Raw genomic sequence first — 21862 nt, 5'->3', positions numbered from 1 at the left:
ATGCAGAAATAATAATGCCATGGATTAACTCCAGTATCCCATATTTGATTCCAGATCCCACTACTCAGCTTATTGTTGAGCAGTATACTGTGTTTATTTTTTTACTCTATCAACTGTTATTATTGTGTAGGGTGCAAGTTATACAGTGCTCATCTGCTCTCAGTGACTAGAATCTAGTTAGAAAGATGAGTCTCTCTCTCTCTCTCTCTCTGTCCCTCTCTCACACACACATACACAGCAAGAAAGAGATAAACACAAACACAGATGCATATTTTCAAATATTCTTAAATAAATGTGTTACATTATCACAAATCAAGCATAATAATACAGTAGATAACCCAAATGTGTGGTACACTAAAAGTCTGTGATTTCCTCTTTTGGCATCATATGAATAGTATGAATCGGCTGGGTGCAGTGGCTCACGCTTGTAATCCCAGCACTTTGAAAGGCTGAGGTGGGCAAATCACTTGAGGTCAGGAGTTTCAGATCAGCCTGGCCAACAAGGTAAAACCCGTCTTTACTAAAAATACAGAAATTAGCCAGGTGTCGTGGCATGTGCCTGTAATCCTGGCTACTTGGGAGGCTGAGGTAGGAGAATTGCTTGAACCTGGGACGTGGAGGTTGCAGTGAGCTGAGATTGCTCCACTGCCCTCCAACCTGGGCAACAGAGTGAGACCCTGTTTCAAAAAAATAAAAAAAGCATGAATTGATCTTTAATTTCAAGAGTAAGTTTGAACATAAATACAGGCCATGTGGCACTCATGGAATTCACTTTCCATGCTCACGTGACAACTTTAGGCGATCAAAATAATGCCAAGCGTAGCTGAAACCTTGATACCAGAGGCCTATGTGGATACTAACTGTAACAGACAACAGACTCGCCATAATGTCTAGACAACATGAACAGAGATAATGCTGTTTTCAAACATGAGGTTCAAATAAAAAGTCATGAGGCCAGGGACTTGAGTTTATAAGAATCGATTTATAATTAAGCTGCATCTTCCATAGGGAACTCCATGAGATATGCTTCAAAGTAAAGAGCAATAGGGATTTATTCATATAACTATGGTTTATGAATTTCCAAAGCAATATTGTGAAAATAAGCTAGATTGTAAGTGTAATAGATTCAGTGTAAGAAGAAATTGTTTCCTAATGGTCACAGGAAAGTTTTATAATGTGATTTTAATTGAATTTGGCTCTTTAAAAAACGACTACATTTTGGGTTATAAACAATAAATGAAGCTTCTTAAGACAATGAAAGAGAAAAAGGAAAATAACCTGTGTTGAGTGCAGACTCCCAAGCCAGACCATTTTGTTAAAATACTACACTGCTGCATTTGCGATGTCTTAGCCCAGGCTTCAGTTAATTTCACCTCCCATATTGCCAAATGTCCATCAGGCAGTTCCTTAGAGTTCCCTTCTCTAAGAATTCTGCCACTTGAAAAGCGGATACATTCCCCTACACAATATAACTTCTAAATATAAAATTCACTAAACTACATCACTGAAAGATCATGTCAACCAATCCTTTTTCAAAACCACAATGGATCCATTCCTACAACACTTCCTTTTTTTTTAATGAAACAAGAAAAAAAATTTTTTTTAAATTAATCTTCTTTCAGTAACTTTTCTTCCCCTCCTGCAGGGATTTTCTTTCTGTACTTTAAACTCCCTTGTAACTCCACAGAAAAGAACTCCTTCCTGCTACACTCACTTTCTGGGAAACTACTTGATTCGTTGTATTTTTCAGTTCATGTCAGTTAGAGGATTATCCTTTACATGTAAGGAGAGCAATTTACATTCTTGTGCCAAGGTGTTCTTCCTTATATGTGTATAGGATTTCCTCACCCTGTTTGTGTGTGTGTGTGTGTGTGTGTGTGTGTGTGTATAAAATTAGTTTCAGCTGCTGTGTATTATAAATTTCCGAAGGCCAAAATATAGTTATTACTTTACAATGACTCTCATTTAGAGGAACATAAAAATGTTTCTTTGTAATTATTTGTTTTGTAATTTTTCATTTTGTGATGTCCCTAAGGGGTCCAATGGTCCAATGTGAGTATAAGATATTTAAAAAAATTGTGTTCATATAATGATACCCTAGGTTTTACCAACATTTTTATTTTATTTTAATTTATTTTATTTTCAGAGGTACACATGTAGGTTTGTTACGTGGATATATTATGTGATACTGGGGTTTGGGGCTTCTGATGATCTCGTCACCCAAACAGTAAACATAGTACCCAATAGTTAGTTTTTCAACCCTTTTTTCCTACCTCCTTTTAGAATACCCAGTGTTAATTATCCCCATTTTTGTGTCTGTATGTACCCATTGTTTAGCTCCCACTTATAAGTGAAAAAAAGCAGTATTTGGTTTTCTGTTTCTGCATTAATTCACTTAGGTCAATGGCCTCCAGCTGCATCCATGTTGTTGCAAAGGACATGATTTCACTGTTTTTTATGGCTGTGTGGTATTCCATGGTATGTATGCACCACATTTTCTTTATCCAATCCACCACTAATGGGCACCTGGGTTGATTTGTTGTCTTTGCTATTGTGAATAGTGCTGCAATAAGCATATGAATGCAATGTCTTTTTGGTAGAATAATTTATTTTCCTTTGGGTATACACCCGGTAGTAATTCAATTACTGGGTTGAATGGTAATTCTATTTTTAGTTCATTGAGAAATCTCCAAACTGATTTCCACAGGGGCTGAACTAATTTGCATTCCCACCAGTAGTGAATGTGGCATTTCCCTTGCCAACATCTGTTATTTTTTGGCTTTTTACTTATAGCCATCCTGACTGGTGTGAGATGGTATCTCATTGTGGTTTTTCCAAGGCTCTTGTATTGGTTTGAACCCCAAGAGCATGCCAACGGACAACATGAGGTGGTGTGGAGCAACATGCTATTTTAATGAGTGCCTGGGCTGAGGCCTAAAATGGTGTCAGCCCCAAGTGAGGACAGGCAGGGGTTTTACAGTCCTCTGTAAACAGGAAGTGTCCCAGTCCGACGTAACTGCTACATAGTACCCGGATGGCCTCCCTCTCGGTCTTCAGGGAGTATGTGTCTTCTGGCCAGCTCTCTTCCTGCTTCTGCTATCTTGCTGACACACGCTGCTGAAGCAAGTGGCCTTGCACCTTGGGACTGGGCCTGAGGAGGGAGGAGTTATTCATTCCCTTAAGCTTTCAGGCCCAGGGGAGAATCTTTCAGTTTTGATTTGCATCTCTCTGATAATTAGTGATGATGAGCACTTTTTCATATGTTTATTGGCCACTTGTATGTCTTCTTTTGAGAAATGTCTGTACACGTCTTTTATGGGGTTGTTTTTTTCTTGTTGATTTGTTTAAGTTCCTGATAGATTCTGGATATTAACCCTTTGCCAGATGCGTAGTTTCCAAATATTTTCTCCCATTCTATGGGTTGTCTGTTTATTCTGTTGATAGTTTCTTTTGCTGTGCAGAAGCTCTTTCATTTAGTTCGCACACGTTCTTTTTTTTTTTTTTTTTTTTGCATTTGTTTTCGAGGACTTAGTCATAAATTCTTTGCCTACACCAATGTCCAGAAGAGTATTTCCTAGGTTTTGTTCTAGGATTTTAATAGTTTGAGATCTATTGAGATTTAAGTGTTTAATTTATCTTGAGTTAATTTTTGTATATGGTGAAAGTAAAGGGTTCAGTTTCATTCTCCTGCATATGGTTAGCCATTTTTCTAAGCACCATTAATTGAATAGGAAATCCTTTCCTCATTGTTTATTTTTGCTGACTTGTCAAAAATCAGTTTATTTTAAGTGTACAACTTTATTACAGAGTTCTCTATTCTGTTTCATTGATCTGTGAGTCTATTTTTGTATTAGTACCGTGCTGTTTTGGTTACTGTAGCCTTGTAGTGTAGTGGCAAGTTGGGTAATGTGATGCCTCTGGCTTAATTCTTTTCTGCTTAGTATTGCCTTGGCTAGTCAGACCCTTTCTTAGTTCCATATGAATTTTAGAGTAGTTTTTTTTCTAATTTTGTGAAAAATGGTTATCAACATTGTAATATTACTAATATGCAGCATCACAATGCAAAGACTATAACAAACATTCTAAATAATAAATATTAGCCTATTAAAATAAATATAGACATTTTGTTTGAATATACTACATGGACATTATAATGTATAACAGTTGAGTGACAAAACATGTTTTTTTGATGATTGGCTTGAAATTTTGATTTTAATAAAAAATTAGCGTTTGAGAAGCCAGTTTTATTATTTTTTCATAATGCAGAGAAGTTTGTAATTGTGCTTTTGGATCCATGTGTTTTACCTTAAATATGCCAACAATTAGTTTCTGCTGACAAGAGTTGAAAATATTTTTCTCTTTTGATAAGTGAGCATCACATTTAAGAACAGATATACCTGTTTCAAAAAATTATGTGATCAGTTTTATTCTAATTATGTTAGCATCCATAGTTTTATACTCTACTACACCTTCTTACTATGTCAATATAATTACTATTTGCAAATATTCTAAGTTCATTCTTTCCATACATTCTTTTAAAAATCTCCATTTTAAGAAATGATTCCTAAAACCTACTGATTTTAAATTGATTTTATATTGCTTCCTGAAGGTTGCACTTAAACTGGCTATCAACATCATTATAGATTCAAAAAAAATGCTGCCTTTCTGAAGAGATGAGGAGACAGTAGAAAAGAAAGGATGACATGAATAGCAATGCAGTTTATCATAACTTACATCCATCTTTAGGATTCAATGAGAACAAAGAAATGAGCATTTTAAAAAGGTTAAAAAAAAAGAAAAGGGACTGGGCATGGTGGCTTATGGCTGTAATCTTAGCACTTTGGGAGGCTGAAGCAGGAGGATCACTTGAGTTGAGGAGTTCAGGTCCATCACTTGAGGCAAGAAGTTTGAGACTGCAGTGAGTGAGCCATGATGACACCACTGCAGTTAAAAACAAACCAAAACAAAAAGATTAAAAAAACAACAACAACAACTTGCTCCTATCTCATCATTATTTAAAATTTACAGTAAAAAACCTCAAAACATATGTTTTTAACAATCATAACAGAAATTTTCAGTCATCTTTCATTTTTATAAACAATATAGCATACCGCATTGCTTCCATTTACAATTAACTTCTGATTTTTTGTTGTTGTTGTTGTTGTTGTTTTTGTTTTTGTTTTTGTTTTGAGACAGTCTTGCTCTGTCACCTAGGCTGGAGTGCAATGGCACAATCTCAGCTCACTGGAACCTCTGCCTCCTGGGCTCAAGCAATTCTCCTGCCTCAGCCTCCTGAGTAGCTGGGACTACAGGTGCCCACCACCACGCCCGGCTAATTTTTTGTATTTTTAGTAGAGACAGGTTTTCACTATGTTGGTCAGGCTGGTCTTGAACTCCTGACCTCAAGCAATCCACCTGCCTTGGCCTCCCAAAGTGCTGGGATTACAGGCGTGAGCCACAGCGCCCTGTCTCCTGATTATTCTTAGAATGGGAAATATAACACAGAGAAAATAAATTGATAAAAGTTCAAATATCCTCTTTTATTTACCATTTATTCAACTTTTAAATTTCATCTTAAAAAAAAATGTTAGCAGTTTTGCTGAATGTTTTGTATTCTTTTCCCCAAATTCTCTGCAACATTCAGATGATTTCTTTATTGAATAAATAAATATTAAGGGCTACTCTTGGAGTCCCTGTGCTGTACATCATGGATCTAATTAAATATTCTGAAAGACATGGAATCCCTGCTCTATTACTTCTCTGAGTATCAGATAAGTAATTTATCTGATAAAAGTAATATATCTGGCAAACACTGCTAGTTGCATTAATAATACCTATTCTCCCCTTCTTTGCTAACAAAATCCTTATTTTACCAGGGGCTGGGAAGAGTAGTGGAGTGTTGGGAGGAGGTGAGGATGGTTAATGGGTACAAAAAATAATTACAAAGAATGAATAAGACCTACTATTTGATAGCACAATAGGGTGATTAGAGTCAGTAATAATTTAATGGTACATTTTAAAATAACTAAAAGTGTATAATTAGGCTGTTGGTAACATAAAGGATAAATGCTTAAGGGGATGAATACGCCTTTCTCTATGACATGATTATTATGCAATGCATGCCTGTATCAAAACATCTCATGCACCCCATAAATATATTCACCAACAATGTACCCACTAAAATTAAAAATTAAACATTTTTTTAAAAGATGGTCACTTTCCTGGCTTCCTTTACCTTCTGACCTTTACACCTTCCTGTTGACCAGAAGCAGCAGTTTTAGCAGCAGGATAATGAAAGCCACAGTCTAAGCATAAAAGAAAAGACGCATAGAAGAGATTTGGTCTTTGATGAGTTCTTTAGATGATACCCTGGCCCTAGAAAATAGGGATGTTGGGTATTGGGGCAGAATAGTGTGAGAGGGAAATGTCAGCAAACAAATTTGTATATCATTCTTTGTTGCTATTAACTGAATTCAGGAAAAAGAATAACTTTCTTTTTGTTCGAATATGTAAGTTCTGTTAATATTTCTTTTAATTTGAAACAAATTTCATTGAGATCCTTAAATCTTAATTTTAATTGCTGAATATATAAGCAAAGACATACTAAAAAAAATCTTTCAAGTTTGTTTCACATTCAAACTGCAAAATACAAAGATTAGGAACATATCAGATTATGCCATCTGCAAACTTCAGCAAACTAAGTTAATTTTTCTGGCTAGAAATCCTTAGTTTGGGTGCATTTTATAATTCCTTTCTTATTCTAATTGAATAATGTCAAACAGTTGAAATAAAATTTAATTTTTCTAAGATGCATTTGGACTTATTTTCACTGTCAGCCCCCACCACCTTCCAGGAAAGACAGTACATGCCTTGTTATTCATGCCAGCTTTGGTACTGTTTCAATTATCTCATGGTTCAGGGAGTTGTTGGGTTTTAAATGGATACTCCCGCTATGGGAAATGGCTGCTGTTTTTCACCATATTTTCTCTTATCATCCACAGATAATTAGTTCTGCCTGACAAAGCACATCACAAGGGACAACTCCATAGCTTTCATAAGCATCTCAGCAATATCTTCCTTATGGCTAATTCTTCCTGAACCTGTTTAAAACTGCTTCATTGTAATTATTATTCTTCATCACTTGTTCACATTATACATGTAGGCAGTATTAACAGTACATGTAGCAGATATCTGCATGTCATCATTTTTAATGCTCCTAGATATTTGCAGAGCAGGAAATTGGGGCTTTAAAAAACTAAGCTTTCTCCTCTGGTCCTCAGTATCCACGCTTATGCACCACTATTGGAGCTCTCAACAGGTTACTAATGGATCTTAAATTCCTAAATATATTACCTCCTCCCACTCTACATAAACTGAGTTAACATGAAGGATAACAAATAATCTCTCCTTTACAGTAATAAAATATGTATAAATCATAAATGAAAGTCTATAAGTGCTTGTAATATATATTTTTAAATTCTAAGAAACCATCAAATAAAAGAAACATCTATTTAGTAAAACCTTATCAAGAATGGGAAAGAAATCTCTATATTAAATATCTATATCTGCTATAAAATATAATCCAAATAAAACTTGTTAAGTACAATTTTAATTCTTATAATCAAGGAAATATGGTAATAACATGCTTAGATTGTATCTGATAATCACATTTTGAAGAAAAAATTTAGTGAAATATATATGCTCTCTACTTAAACTCCCTAACACCTCTTTTTCAATTTACTCCCTTGTCTCATTTTCCTCTTTAAATCTGGATTCTTGAAACTTTAGCCCCTGTGATCTCTCCAGGTATTACCTTTGCAGATCTCATCCATTCAAAGAGCCTCAACTCTCAAAATCTATGCGAATTACTCTCAAGACTCCGAAGAGACAACTGGGAAATTTAAGCTACAAGAAGCACTTTTTCTTATTAGCAACCAGGTAATTCTATCTGTATCTCTTCCTGTCACTTCTAGCACAACATGTCCCCAAAGTAAATTAACAACTTTTTCCAAGACAAGTTCCAACACCAATTCATCCCCCAACTCCCCCGCCTCTTTTTTTTTTTTTTTTTAAAGTAAACAAGGATACATTCATTCTCTCAGGAAAAAGGTGACATCAAATTACCTTCTCTTTTTTCTTCTCAATCTTCCAAAACCTTTTCCCAAAGTCATTTCAGTTCTCACCTTTACACCTCTCTAGTGACATTGCCATAACACTGGTGATGTTTTTCCCTTAAGGACGGATAGCAGTAACAACCTTCTCTGCGGTATGGGATGTTCTGATTGCAAAGTTCTCACCAAAGGGATATTTTTAGAATCTTTCTAATGTTTTTCTTCTTTATCATCTATTTCTGCACAAAATCACCTCTTTCTCTTGAACTCTCAGAAACATTTGGCTCTCTTGACCACTCTTGCCATCTCAAAACTCTTCTAGTTTCCATTGCATTTTGACAGTTCCTTTGCAGTCTTAAACATTGGTGTTTCTTGGGAGCTTGTTAAGAGCTTCAAATCACACTGCAGATGGTGTGTAATTGCGGACAAATTACATCACCTCTCTGCATACCACTTTCCTCATCTGTAAAATGAGGATTATAATAGTATCTATGCCATATGGTGTTACAATATTAACTGATTTTATCCATATTTATTAGCCCTAATCTGGATCACTCTCTTGAGCTCCAGATAAGTATTTTCCAATTGTGCAATAGAGATTTTCACTTGAATCTTTCACAGATACTTCTTTCCTTTGTTGTCTGTTCTTCTCACAGCTTCCCTCACCTCATTTCTCTATACTTTCTCCTCTCTTTCAAAACTCCAAATTATCCTACAAGTTCTAGCTTGGCTATAGCCATAATGTAGGAGATAAGATCATGTGTAAGGAGAAAAGAGAGTAATAGAAGTATAAAGGACTTGACTTGAATAAGGGAAGCAACTTCTTTATGTGAAAAACGGCGGGGGGAAAGCATAGGCAGGACTTGTAAAAGACCACACAGCTGCAATTGAGGATGCTTTATCTCGAGGCATGTGCTGGACATAGCAACTTGCGTCCTCTATTTTTGTCTCCCCTGCATTGAGCGAGTAGTGTAGGGGGTGTTGCATGTCTGGAAAAAAGCTCACTTTAATGAGTGAACAAAACACATGAATGAGCAGAGAAATATATGAATAAGTAACTAAATGATGGTAGCCATGGACCGTGAAAATTTTTGTTCCCTGGCATTTCAGAAGGGGCACAAACTGGTAACAACTACAAAAGCCTTTTAGCCTTGGGATAAAAGTTTCATATTATTGTTGAATTGCTATTTGGGGCAGGATTCTTACATTGTTGCAAGGATAATGATAAGTAATCTCAAAGACAAGCATGTGGATTTGGATACTTCGGGAATTCTTTTAACCTTGACATCCTGTCAGATCCTTAAGGATACGATTCTATTCAATATCAGAGCTATTTTTCCTGATTTGATCATTCCACAATGTTTACATGTATCAAAGCTTCACGTTGCACCCAATAAATATGTGTAACTATTCTTTGTCAATTAAAAGTAAAATAAAACTTTTTTAAAAGCTGCCCTTTTGTTTGGGCTGCTTATTGAAATACTTGTCCTTAAAACTGTTTGGGACCTTACTTCTTCCTCTTGACAGGATTCTGCGTCTTCATAGAACACATAGCCAAATTACCCAGTGCTTTTTCCAAAGCCAAAAACGTACCCAGTCACACCACTTTGAGGGAGTGGCCTGGCTCTCCACCTGATTGACACATACAAATCAGGCCCTAAATTTTCACAAGTGATATCATTTCTACTACCTGAATGCTTGGTATCTTAAGCATATGAATTTCTATTTAGCACTGTATCAGCACTTCAAGCATTTGTGAAATAATTCAACCATGATTTGACTGTGATCCAGTATTGGGGAAAGGCTTGCTTGAAAATCTGATATTTATCAATATGTAGGGGACACATTAACTGTCTGTTACTCCAGGTTCTCAAGAACCAAACCCTGTGTAGTTACAGAATAGATAGAAAACAGAATCCTGCAGACATGCTTTTACTAAGTTGAAGTTTAATACTAGCTTCTCAATCTTTATATAAAGATAATATATAAATAATATTTCTTTGAAAGTCTTTCTTTATTGCAAAAGTATCATTACAAGCATCTAATAATAAACTCTTTTGAGATTTTCGTACTAAAATAAAGTTAATATTGCCTAGTAAATTTGTGCGTTTCCTTCATTAGTCAATGAGAACAAAGATTCTCAGGTGAAATAATATTTTGTTGAGGAAACTAATTCATGCCAGATGCCGGCTATATTGATTTCTCTGCAAACTTTAGGAAATTTTGTTTTATTATTATAAAAAACTTTAAGATCATTTTTTAAAAAAACTTAAGGATAATTAAGTAGAATCAATTATGGATCCGTTTACATTTTAATCTGAATTTAAAATATTGAGAATCTTTACAAATGATATGAATGATATACTGCTTTTCTGCGATGTGAGGCTTAACTGGAATGTTTATTTGTAGGTTTGTTGTTGAAATATTCATATTTTGTCCAGTGGCTTACTCGTAGTTCATTATATTTTTATTTGGAAAGCCTGTGTTTGATCTTTGCTCCTGTTTTCTCTGGAGCTTGAAATGAATAAAACAACAAATAATTTACTGCCCTGAAGCCAAACAGCTGAGGGCTGTGATCTTCTCAGGTCTTAACAAGTTTGACCCCCACTACACTGAAGAGGGAGAAATATCCACAGGGGAAAAAGAAGGAATTTGGGGAATACAGACATACACATATCACATACATAATCACTATTTCCTATAATTATCTTTACCAAATGCCTATTTACACATCTGTTAGTATAAAAGGTTACTGTCCTACCTCACCCCATGTACATACCCAGAATATGTATAGGAAGATGTAAGAGATCTGAGTTCTGAGAGAGAGTAAAAAGAGAACAGAGGGTGTCAGAGGAAATTAAGAATGTAAAACAGAAAAGTTATATAAAAACAACCTATTTATGGTTTCAATGAGACCAAAAAGAATACAGATCTGTACATACCACAACTTAATCAACTGTTTCCTGTATTTTTTTTTTTACCAAATGTCTATACACACATATGTTAGTACAAAGGATGCAAATGAGTAAATATTAATTATTTAAATGTTCAGCTGTCTCATAAGAGGCTGCAGAGAATATTGTCACATGATTGTCATAATAAAATTATTTAATATACTTACCCAGCCTTTGAAAATCTGTTAATTTCATTCCTAGAAAAGGAAATTTTATCTTCCACTTTTAAGATTATTATTGATAAAAATAAATAATTTACTAAATTTCACAGAAATTACAAGTATTATTGACAGGAGACCGAGACTTGATAATAATCAACTGATGCCATATATTCATCTCTTGATTGCTATAATCTTTAAACAAAGAACAAATGAATAACCCCTAACTCAAAAAAATAATTCGAGTTTAATTAAGTTAATATCGATACTTAAAATCCACATAATCTCTAAACCTAAGGTTTTAAAAATGAAAACAAGCAAATAAATGAAGAAAAAAAACCAGAATAATAACTTCAGCTCTCTGTACCTGTAGGTTCTGAATCCTCACGGATTTAATCAACCATGAATTGAAAATATTTTGGAAAAATAAAAACCAATACAATATAGAATACAAATTTAAAAGCAATATAGTATGACGACTATTCACATAGCATTTACATTGCACTAAGTATTATAAGTAATCTAGAGATGATTTAAAGTATGGGGAAGTGCATAAGTTATATGCAAACAATATACCATCTTAAAACTTGAGCATACAAGATTTTGGTACTTGAGGAAGCAGTCCCCCATATCTGGGGATGACTTTGTATCATGGTATACAAAGGGACAACTTCATACCTTAAAATCTTGTGGGTGGACAGTAAAATGTCAGTTTTCTCTGTACATCTTCAAGATTTTTCTACTTAAAATTACTTTTGCAGTGAGATCGGTCTGGTCATTCAGATCAACAAATCTCTTGATTTGTAGATATAAATAAAGGTACCTCTTTCTGTTTTTTTCTCTCCCTTTTTTAAAAAATGTTACTTCCTCTGATTTAGAGTTTTGTTAACCTCAGCAACATTGTTACCTGGAGTTTTTAGGCAAAAACATACTGTAAAGTCTGCAATATTTTTCTAATGTGCTTTTGCCACAAGCATTTTAAGACTCATCGGTATGACCCAAATCTGTCCGGTGTTTGCACTTGTCGTACATTTCTCAAGTATTATTTTGGCGATTTTCCAGGCCCGCAGTGCTCTTGGTCATACAATTTTCCTTTCTCTCTCCTCCTCTCTTTTCTATCCTTACTTCCTCTATGTATTTTTAAATTAGTAATATTTTTAACCTGTAGAACTTTTACGGTGCCTATTTCTGGCTCCAGAATAGCAGTATTTATATCTTTAGCTCCTAAAATCTGAAGAAGCATCTTGGATGAATTCACAGCTGCTAAATTTATAAAGTGACATTTTAAACTGTGTTTAGAATGGATTATTGTCAGATCAGTAATCAATGAATAATAGCAAATGATGCAGAACCCTAAACATGTCTTGTTCTTTTCTCTCTCTGTGCCTCAAGTATATTTATCAGGAAACACCTCAGTGATTTCTTTTGTACACACCCTGTCACTATTGCAGGCTACTGGATCATAGAACTATACTCCATGTATTTAATTCAAAATAAACATATTAATACAATAATACTAGTAGACATTAATTTGTTCTACATTAACTTTCTAGAGAATAGACATTTTATTAATTTAATATGGAAATAAATATGAGTGTACCTAAATCATAATAAACCTTAACGTATTATGTATTTTAGTCTACATATCAGAATTTTTTGAATTCCATTAATATACAATGTGAAGAGTGAAATAAAACACTTGGGCCTCTTCGAGGGTGGAGGGTAGGAAGAGCAAGAGGATCAGGAAAAATAACTAATGGGAACTAGGCTTGATACGTCGGTGATGAAATAATCTATACAACAAATCCCCATGACACAAGTTTACCTATGCAACAAGCCTACACTTGTACCCCTGAACTTAAAGTAAAAGTTAAAAATATATTTTAAAAAACAGTTGAAATATATTAAAAATTAAATTACACAGAAATTGTGGTAGTACTTCTTGCTTTATTTTACTCATGACATATTATAATGCTAATATTTGTTTTCATATATTTTCTTTGGTTATTTGTACACATTATTTCACATGTCTTTGTCTTGGTATTTGTAGTTTCTCCAAACAAAAGTATTGGAAAAAATGCTATCAGACGTCGAAAGAGAAGTACCAGTAAAGTATAGTAATAGGCAGAGATAGGACAAATAAGGAAAAAAATTAATCAAAAATAAAATTCATAAAGTTATGAAAAAAATTAGCAAGCAAAATGAAAGAAAATGATTTGAGGGTACTGAATGTAAAAGTATGCATTTAAACCATGATATTATAACCTAATTTCTAAGTGTATATTTATATGTTATATATACATATATATAGTTATGGTTCATATATCTTCAATATTTTCTTATGGAAACAAACATTGAGATTACATAGCATAAATTTTAAAATAGATTTTTTTCCTCAGTTACCATCATTGTTTTATCTTACATTTAGTGTACTTTTCAATTATACCATGGCTTAGCTTGGAATGGACATGAACAGTTTACATGAAAACTTTGTTTTAAAAAGTCTCTATAGTCAACTCCTGAAGACGTAACCACCATAACATGACCACATCTTTTGTACAGATTTTTCGTTAAGAAAAATTTAACCCCCTCACTTCTGCATTTCGTTTATTTTCTTCAGGTATTTTATAGAATCAAAAAGGTGAATATAAATATGTGTACTACAATTGTTATTTGTGGCAATAATAGGACTAAATTAATTCTCACAAATCTATTTTAGATCTACGGAATTTGAGCAAATCATGCCTTTGTTAATTGGCTTTGATGACATTACTGAAGAGTATTCAGTATCTTTGATGTATTTTTTGAATTTTTTTATTTTAGCTGTAAAACCAGATATAATTTTGGTTCAATCCTGTTTTTCCTGTGTACTAACAATAGAATCATGTGCAAATTACTCAAAATCTCTGACTTTATTTTTCTAATGGTTAAAATGCGTATAAAGTCAATGTCATGGAGCTGTTACAGAAATTAAATGAGTGGCTATACTTTCTAAATACCAGTTGCCTCAACCTGACTTTGTTTACTCTTGTTTATAATGCAGTGATACAACCCAAAAAGATGAAAATGGCACACTGGAAATAAACGATAGTGGAATATTTTGAGTACTCTAATGTAATTATATAAGTAAACGGGAAAAGTGCAGGGAGGATATTGATGTCTTGCTTTTCTTCAGCAGAGCTGCATTTAACATAAAGGGGAGTCATTTTATTGAATAATAAAAGACTGACAATCACTGTGATTGGCTGACAGCCATTACTGCAGTGTAATTCTAAATAGCTTGTTTTTCAAAGTTCTTCTTGAATAACTCTTCCCAGCCTGGTTGAAAGGTTCAAAACTCATTTTTAAAGTGAAGTTTTTCACATTTGAATACCACTGTGATATGAATGATGGAAAAAGATATGCATTAAAATATTTTCTTCTTAAATGTTTAGAATCAGATATATTTTCAAATGGAAGAGAAAATGTGGAAAATTTAACAAACTAAGTTTTAAATCCTAGATAAAATTAATTCAGGAGTTGTGGAAGAAAAAGATCACGTGTAAAGAGATCTTACTTAACAAAATAAAATAAGTCCAACATGTTTTACAGCGAGAGCACAATATTTGAACTGTATTAGCCAGCTTAAAATTCTGTGATTTCCGAGTAGAACTCAAGGCTTCCAAAGTTATCAAATCCACTTTGATGTATTCATCTCTCTCAGTCAGTATTCCTAATCAACAATCCTCCCTGGAAAGTATGTATAATAAGCGGGTGTACAGTTGGCAACTCACCAAAATAAATATTTAGTGATATTTTAATGACTATTTTAAATCTCCTATTTAAATTGCGGATTAAAACTTTATTTGGCCAATGAATTCTGAGCACAATGTTTGAGGACCATATTTGCTACTGAAGCTCTGTGTGAAGGATGTGTACTTAATTTTCAGAATGTCGAGGTTAGATCATCTCTGATAGAGGCATTTTATATGAAACGTCAGCATTGGAAACATTGAGATAAAGATGGGGAGCAGGAATCTGTGAACTGCAGAATTGTGTTAATTGCTCATTCTCAAACATAGAGACGCCAATTAATTCCACACAACCTAGATTCAAAGCAGCACAGGGAAATGGTCCTGAGGTGAGTATTGTACAAAAATGAAGAAAAATAGATGTGTTCCAGCGTCCACAAAGCTGATTCTTCAACAGGCAGTAATAGAAGCCCAATGCACCCAGCGATTGGCTGATGGCATCTTTGTTCAGGCGATCGATGAGCGCCCTAACCCACACGCTGGGTGGAGAAATCCCTCTGCCACCCTCACCTTCAGAATCCACTGCTCAGCCACCTGGCTCCCGCGGGGTGCGCCACCGCCTCACTGCTGGTACACGTCTCCGCCTCTCGACCGCCAAGTGCTTGCTCCCTCCAGGCGAGCACTCACACAATGGACTCACTTGTTTCCCATGCCCCTCTCCTTTGACTTCCAGCCTCAGCGAACAACTTGAGCAAGAGTCGAACAGGAGTCTCTGCCATGGAGCATAGACCCTTGGAGCTTTCCAGACCAGCTCAGAAGCACGGGCGCACACACAGACAAAACAAACAATGCCTTGTCCACGAATGAATAAATTAAGGACACCCATGCCCCCACCCACCGCTCCGCAACCCGCAGAAAGAAACCCGGGACGGGGTTTCCTAAATAAGAGATTTTGCTGTGTCTTTCAAACTGCAAGCATTCCCCTTGAAGACGGCGAAAGAGAGGCTGTGCGTTCAGATGGCAATAAAGATTGACAGTGGCTTTGCCCGTGACAACGCCCCCAGCATCGCGCTGAGCCAGGTTCCCTGAGAACCGGGAGGGGGAAACGCAGATCTAGGGAGGAGGGAACAGCAGAGGCAAAGGCAGCTTGGGAGGGATGGGAAATGGAAAATCAGGGAAACAAACAAACAAACAAAAAATGAATGAGTGAATCTGGGCTTGAATAGTAAAACTTCCAGAGAGAAGACGATGGGATCTCTCCCCAGGTAACTACCTGGAGATGAAAAATAGATGAAATACACAAGGAAGTGGCAAGCAACAACTTTGAGGTGAGCAGCAAGTTGTGCACCTTCTCTCAAGGCGCTGGATCAGCACCCCTGAGCTGCCCCCACAGCACACACTCCCAATGCGAGGCGGCGGCGGCAGCAACAGAGGCAGCAGCAGCAATCGCGGCAGCAGCGGCAGAGGCGGCGGCAGCTGCGCGCCTCGGGCCCAACCCCGCTCGGCTCCCCCTCTCGCCGGCGCCCTGCCTGTCTTGCGTGTGCGTGTGCGTGTGTTCAGCCTCAGCGTGAGGGGCACCTGCTCGTCTGGGCTCACAGCGAAGGCAGCCTCGCCGCGAGCTGCCGCGAGCTGCCGCTGCCGCCGCCACTGGTGTTGCCTCTCGCAGACGCCAGGCTCCCCGTCGCCACCGCCGCCGCCGCCGCCTCGCCAGCCAGAGTTGGGCTCCGTGGGCTTCCCCCCTCGCAGCCTCGGTCCTTCCCCGCTGCCTGCAAGTCAGCCTGGCTCCGAGTCACGTGTCAGTGCCTGAGGCAGAGACTGCGAGAAAAAAACGCGCTTCATTCCTTCTTCCACCGCCATACTGTATTTTATACTAAATCTCATTTTTATTCCAACATTTTACTCCCGCTCGGTGAGTACCTTCTCAGTGGCATTCTTGTCCTATTCTTTTTTTTTGTCCTTTTTTTTTTGGTTTTTTGTTTTTTTTTTGTTGTTTTTGTTTTTTTTCTTTTTTTCCACTTCTTTGATTATTGTTTATATTTGGGAAAGCTGGAGGAGCATGGTTTTGAGCCTTTTCCTGAATCCAAGTTTTTCTAGCATGCGATCGTTCTGTAGACAAGGCGCTGTGTCTCGGAGTCCGCGGCGACCGTGCCCGCTGGGAGCGTCTCCCAAGTCCAGCAAAATGTGCAACTGGTTTTATGGAAAAAGCGATGTGAAGTATGGTGCCTATTTTTTTCCTTTGTAAAAATAAAAAGCATGTTTCTAACTCTTTTTTTGCATACTCTTTTTCTGATAACATTTTTGTATAGGTGGGATTTTACGGCAGTGTTTACAAGTTTGTGGTCTTGCAATACTGGTGCAAACCACTGAGCAAAGACATTAATTTTATATTTTTTGTGCCCTTTTTGGAAGCCGGTGAAAACGAATTCGTTTTTTTTCCCTCCTGTTTTTGATACCCATTGATAACATGAAACTTTTCTTACAGCTGGTGACTGGGATCATTTTTAAGCAAAATACTTTTTTCCTCCTTTAAATTAACTATGACTTTTGCACATCTGACTTTTTTAAAAAACCGAGATAATTTTATGATAGATATCCTGATATCTATATCTATATTGTCCCTTATTTCTCCCCCTTCCCTCCCCGTAAATCAATTTTCAAATGATGGCAGTGGAAGGTTTTTCTGGAAAAAAAAAATGAAGTGCGGTTTGGTTTCCTTGTCAACGGAGGATGAAGTGAACAGCTGAGCAGCTCGCAGAGAGCAGGTACTTGGTCCCCTTGGAGGCGTTTCCCGGGTGTGCAGTGGCAACACTGGTCCTAGCAAAGAAATGTGTGAGTGTGAGTGGGTGTGTGTGTCTGTGTTTGCGCGCGCGCATCTCCGGGCAGTGTCCGAGCCCGAGGTGGGGAGAGCGGCGCAGGGAGCCAGGGAAAACCAAAGTCCGTTCCCTGCTTCAGGATCGTTTTCTAGATGTGCGCCAAATACAGTCCCCTCCCCCCACTCCTCCCACGGTGAGCTGCGCCCAGGTCGTCTCCCGGCGGGGCGGGTGGCGTCTGCGCTGCGGGCCGCGCCGGCCGGGCACTAGGCGGCCGGCGGGCCCTGTAAGTTCTCCGAGGGCCACTTGCACAGCAGGAGGGGCGAGGGTCGTGTACGTGGCTCTGGCCGTCGGGCGGGCTAGAGGGGACCCTCAGAGCACCCAGGAGATGGGGGTAGAAGCGGCAGAGACCGCATATTCCGGAGGGGCTGGCTCCAGGCCACGCGAGCCGGAGCTGGAGACATTTCCAGAGCCTTGAGGATGGCACCGGCCCTCGCACGCTCAACTCCTGCTCCTCCTCTTCGCAATGAGTAAACGACGCAGTAGGTCCTACCCAGCCTATTTTGCTTTACCAAAGGGCTTTGCTTTCTTAGGGATGCTGTCTTTGGATCTTTTTTTTCCCTGTTGTGTTGCGTTGGTTTTAAGTGCCTGCTGGTGTCGTCTTCCAGGGGATGGGGAAATAGTTTCTTATAAGATGATCACTTGGGTTTAATGTTGAGGACGACGCTGTTAGTTTGCAGTCATGACCCTACACCTCTAAGGTATTAAAAAAATGCCTTTTATTTAAATTTTATTAAAGGGGCAGAGTTTTCCCTCTTTTTAACCACCTGATACTGGCTTTAAAGGTTTTCCCCTGAGAACTGTGTACAGGGCAGGAGTGAGGGGTTGGTGATAGAGGTGATGATTTCGTGTGTTGGTAGCACTGAAATATTCAGTGTTGAATGTATTCTGTGATATTTTATGATTATCCTGTTACATGTTTTCAGTATAATTTAGCATTACTTTTCAGAGACGTACTAGTTGGCAATAAAAAGCCTTTTCTGTATTTAACACTGTGACCGAATCTGCTGGAAATTTTTCTGTCCAAATAAATTTCGTGAAGGCATACATCTTAAAATCTGGAGAGTAACCATTATTTAAATACTTTGATTTTGAAGCTTTGATTTTCTTACCTTTCCCCCCCTTAAATGAAAAGCTTAGCTTTAAATTTCCATGTGTATATACTTTGGATTCTGTAAAATAAACATAAAGCAAATGAAACAACTTTTTACCTCTCAGATGAAGTTTTCTTCTAGGTAACTACAGAAATAAAAACTGACTGCAACATACAGAGGGGCCCATGACAAAGGGGTTTATAACATACACTGGCTTTTTCAAGCAAATATTTCACTGTCTGTAACCTCAGTTTGTGGAATGAAAGGTTTTACGCCTTAGTTTTTACTCTTTGTGGTCAAAAAGTAAGGCGTGCAATGGGCCATTTAACTGTAGAAGATTAAAAGTTAGTGTAATATCTGGAAAGCTGTATATATTTTTTATTCACAACTCATGCAAGTATCTCAAAAGTCTTTGGACATTTCATTGTATTTCCTGGCGGGGAAATGCAATGTATGTGAGTTATTTGGTTCTCAGAGTAGCTTTTCTCTGTGAAGGAAATCCTGTTGCATTTATATAAAGAAGATAGTTTATGTCACTGTCTGTGGACACCATATTTGATATCTTGAGGTGTATAGTTCTAAGATTTGAAGCCAATATGATGGCACTAAGCCTGAAATTAGGATTTTCTTATTTTGTATAGTGAGCTAATTACTAAAATACAGTCTTTCATATGCTTCAAACAGCTAACATAAAACATTAAAAAAGCCACTTGCAACATTCTGTGATTTTAAAAATCATTTCAATTATAACAATGTATGTACATAGAAATGCTCATTTATTAAAAAGCAAGACAATTTATGTGTATAATATATTTTTGTATGTTTTATGTATTGTAAGTCGTTTAGTTCTTTTAAGAGAGAGAGAAACAGAGCAAGCAAGCAAGAAAGAACTTGAATGATCGAACCTGCATTTTCATTAAGAGAATCAGTTGCTGCCCTATGGTTGAGGTAGTATGTGGTTTAAGATTGGGCAAAGCACTAGCTGTACTGTGTGATATTTCCCAATGAGATTGAAACAATTAATGGGACCAAAGACGATTTTAATGTGAGGACGGAGAGGTAGTTGTGCTTTAATTTCTGTAACTTAAGATCATTCTAAGAACCTTTAGTTATCTATGTTTTCATTTATTTAAGATTCATTTTTAATTATATTGTATACTTGTATTACATTTCTATATATTACATTCAAATTTTTCAGATTTCTTCCTGTGTGAATCATTCTGGGAATTCTACAACTCTTAAACTGGCCACCTGTTTAGTTTTTGATTTAAAATTGTTGAAGGTAGTATCCTCGATTTAGCACCGCCTACTGGCTTCTCATGGAAAGAATGTATTTTTTCATTCGCCAAGCGACCCACAGGGATTTAGATCAATTTAATTGTGCAGATCTTTTCAACTGCTTAGTAAGAGAGAAGGAGGGAAAAAAAAGTTTCTATTTTGTAATGAGAGGGTTTCCAAGGTAAAGGTGGGGACTGAGGGAAATAAGACCCACAAATTAACTTGGCATTGGATCACTATCTGACCTGAAACATTGTACTATCTAAACTGTGACAAAGAAATAATCACAAAATGAAAACCTGTTACATTTTCAAGAACTTTCTATGGGATAATAAAATGTGGGTATTGTTTAAAATCTTGGATTACTAAATTAATTTTTCAATGTCTGTCTCAGTCTTGATATAAAGAAAGAAATTTCTAGTTGGAATTCTGTCTTGAGTGTGTGGTCTGTTGAAGAATATTTAAATGAATAACTTTTCATCATTGAAGATTAACAGTTAATTATTTTTCATATTTATTTTTTATGGTCATAAACAATCAAGTAGCACCCTGATTTTTTTCTTATCATGCATCAAATAGCCACACCGTGGTGGTGTATATACAAGGGGGAAAAGTTCCAAACATAAAATTATAAAGACACATCCTTAGCCATAATAGATGTGTTACCTTTCTTAAAAATGATAATTGGTTTATTTTCTCTAATTTATATGAAAGTCTAGTGGTTAAAAGGCTACTATAATAATACAAACAAATGATGCCTTAAGAATATACAAATTGTTAATTAGAAAAATAATTTGATATGCTAAAATTTTCTTCCTAATTAAAAGAAATGTGAAATATTTGGATAGCTGTTTCTTAAATGCAATATTGACTTATTTTAAGAGCCAGTAATAAATATGTAGAACTTCCAGTGAGAAGTATAGGTCTGTTGCGTTTTTGCAACTCTACCCCAGTAAAAGTGTGGTCATGTTTTGTTTACTGTTTACTGATAGTGTAAGCAACTAATTAAGCAGGGCATTCATTGATATAACTCTACATTTCAAGTCTTCAAAAAGCTCCATTATGGAAGTAGAAGAGAAGTGAGGTGGGTACGTAAGATTGTTTGAATAGTAAGAACGAATTTGAGAAAAATATTTCAATTACAATTGATTTTTCTCTCTGACTTTTGAAACTTTTTTATTTTTATTTTAGTTGTTTATTTTTATTTTTTTCTTTCCAACTTTTAGTTTCAAGGGGTACATGTACAGTTTTGTTACATGGCTAAATTACATGTCACAGGGGTTTGCTGTACAGATAGTTTTATCGGCCATGAAATCTTTATTTTTAAATGATGATTAGCTGAGACTTTAAAAATAGTTATTTCTTTACTTCTTTTATCATACTGTCATTATGAAAACTCTGTGTTTTGCTATGAAAACCTGAAGTGATGATTAATTTTATTCTTCAAATTTTTATGGACTTCCAGAAAGTAAATAATAACATGTTTAAAAAGGTCCTTATTGATCTGCAGTTATTGTTATTATTCTCTTATTACTGTTACTATCTACTACTTCCAGTGACCTGTACAAATGCTTGTAAAGATGCCATTTCCGTAATTCAGTATGATTCTTTGATTTAATAAATTTCTTTTCAGTAATTGACAGGCAACATAAACTTTCATTTTATT

At 36.3% G+C, this 21862-nt stretch overlaps 1 protein-coding gene across 19 annotated transcripts in view; it reads left to right on the top strand.

Annotated features, from left to right (window-relative positions):
- The first annotated feature begins 16019 nt into the window (after positions 1-16019).
- Positions 16020-21862, top strand: part of RALYL (RALY RNA binding protein like) — a 722276-nt gene continuing 716433 nt past the window's right edge. For 5 of the 19 annotated variants that reach the window (XM_055348379.2, XM_019032858.4, XM_055348378.2 and 2 more), the window contains exon 1: positions 17963-18306. In XM_055348379.2, coding sequence (XP_055204354.1) covers positions 18291-18306 — 16 coding nt within the window. In that variant the 5' untranslated portion in view covers positions 17963-18290. The other 14 variants (XM_055348382.2, XM_055348380.2, XM_055348376.2 and 11 more) reach the window with 12 other exon arrangements.

The sequence above is a fragment of the Gorilla gorilla genome, chromosome 7 (assembly GCF_029281585.2).
Source record: "Gorilla gorilla gorilla isolate KB3781 chromosome 7, NHGRI_mGorGor1-v2.1_pri, whole genome shotgun sequence".
NCBI classification, from domain to species: domain Eukaryota; kingdom Metazoa; phylum Chordata; class Mammalia; order Primates; family Hominidae; genus Gorilla; species Gorilla gorilla.
Note: the sequence above shows the minus strand (reverse complement) of the source record. Positions and strands in the feature narration are given on the sequence as shown.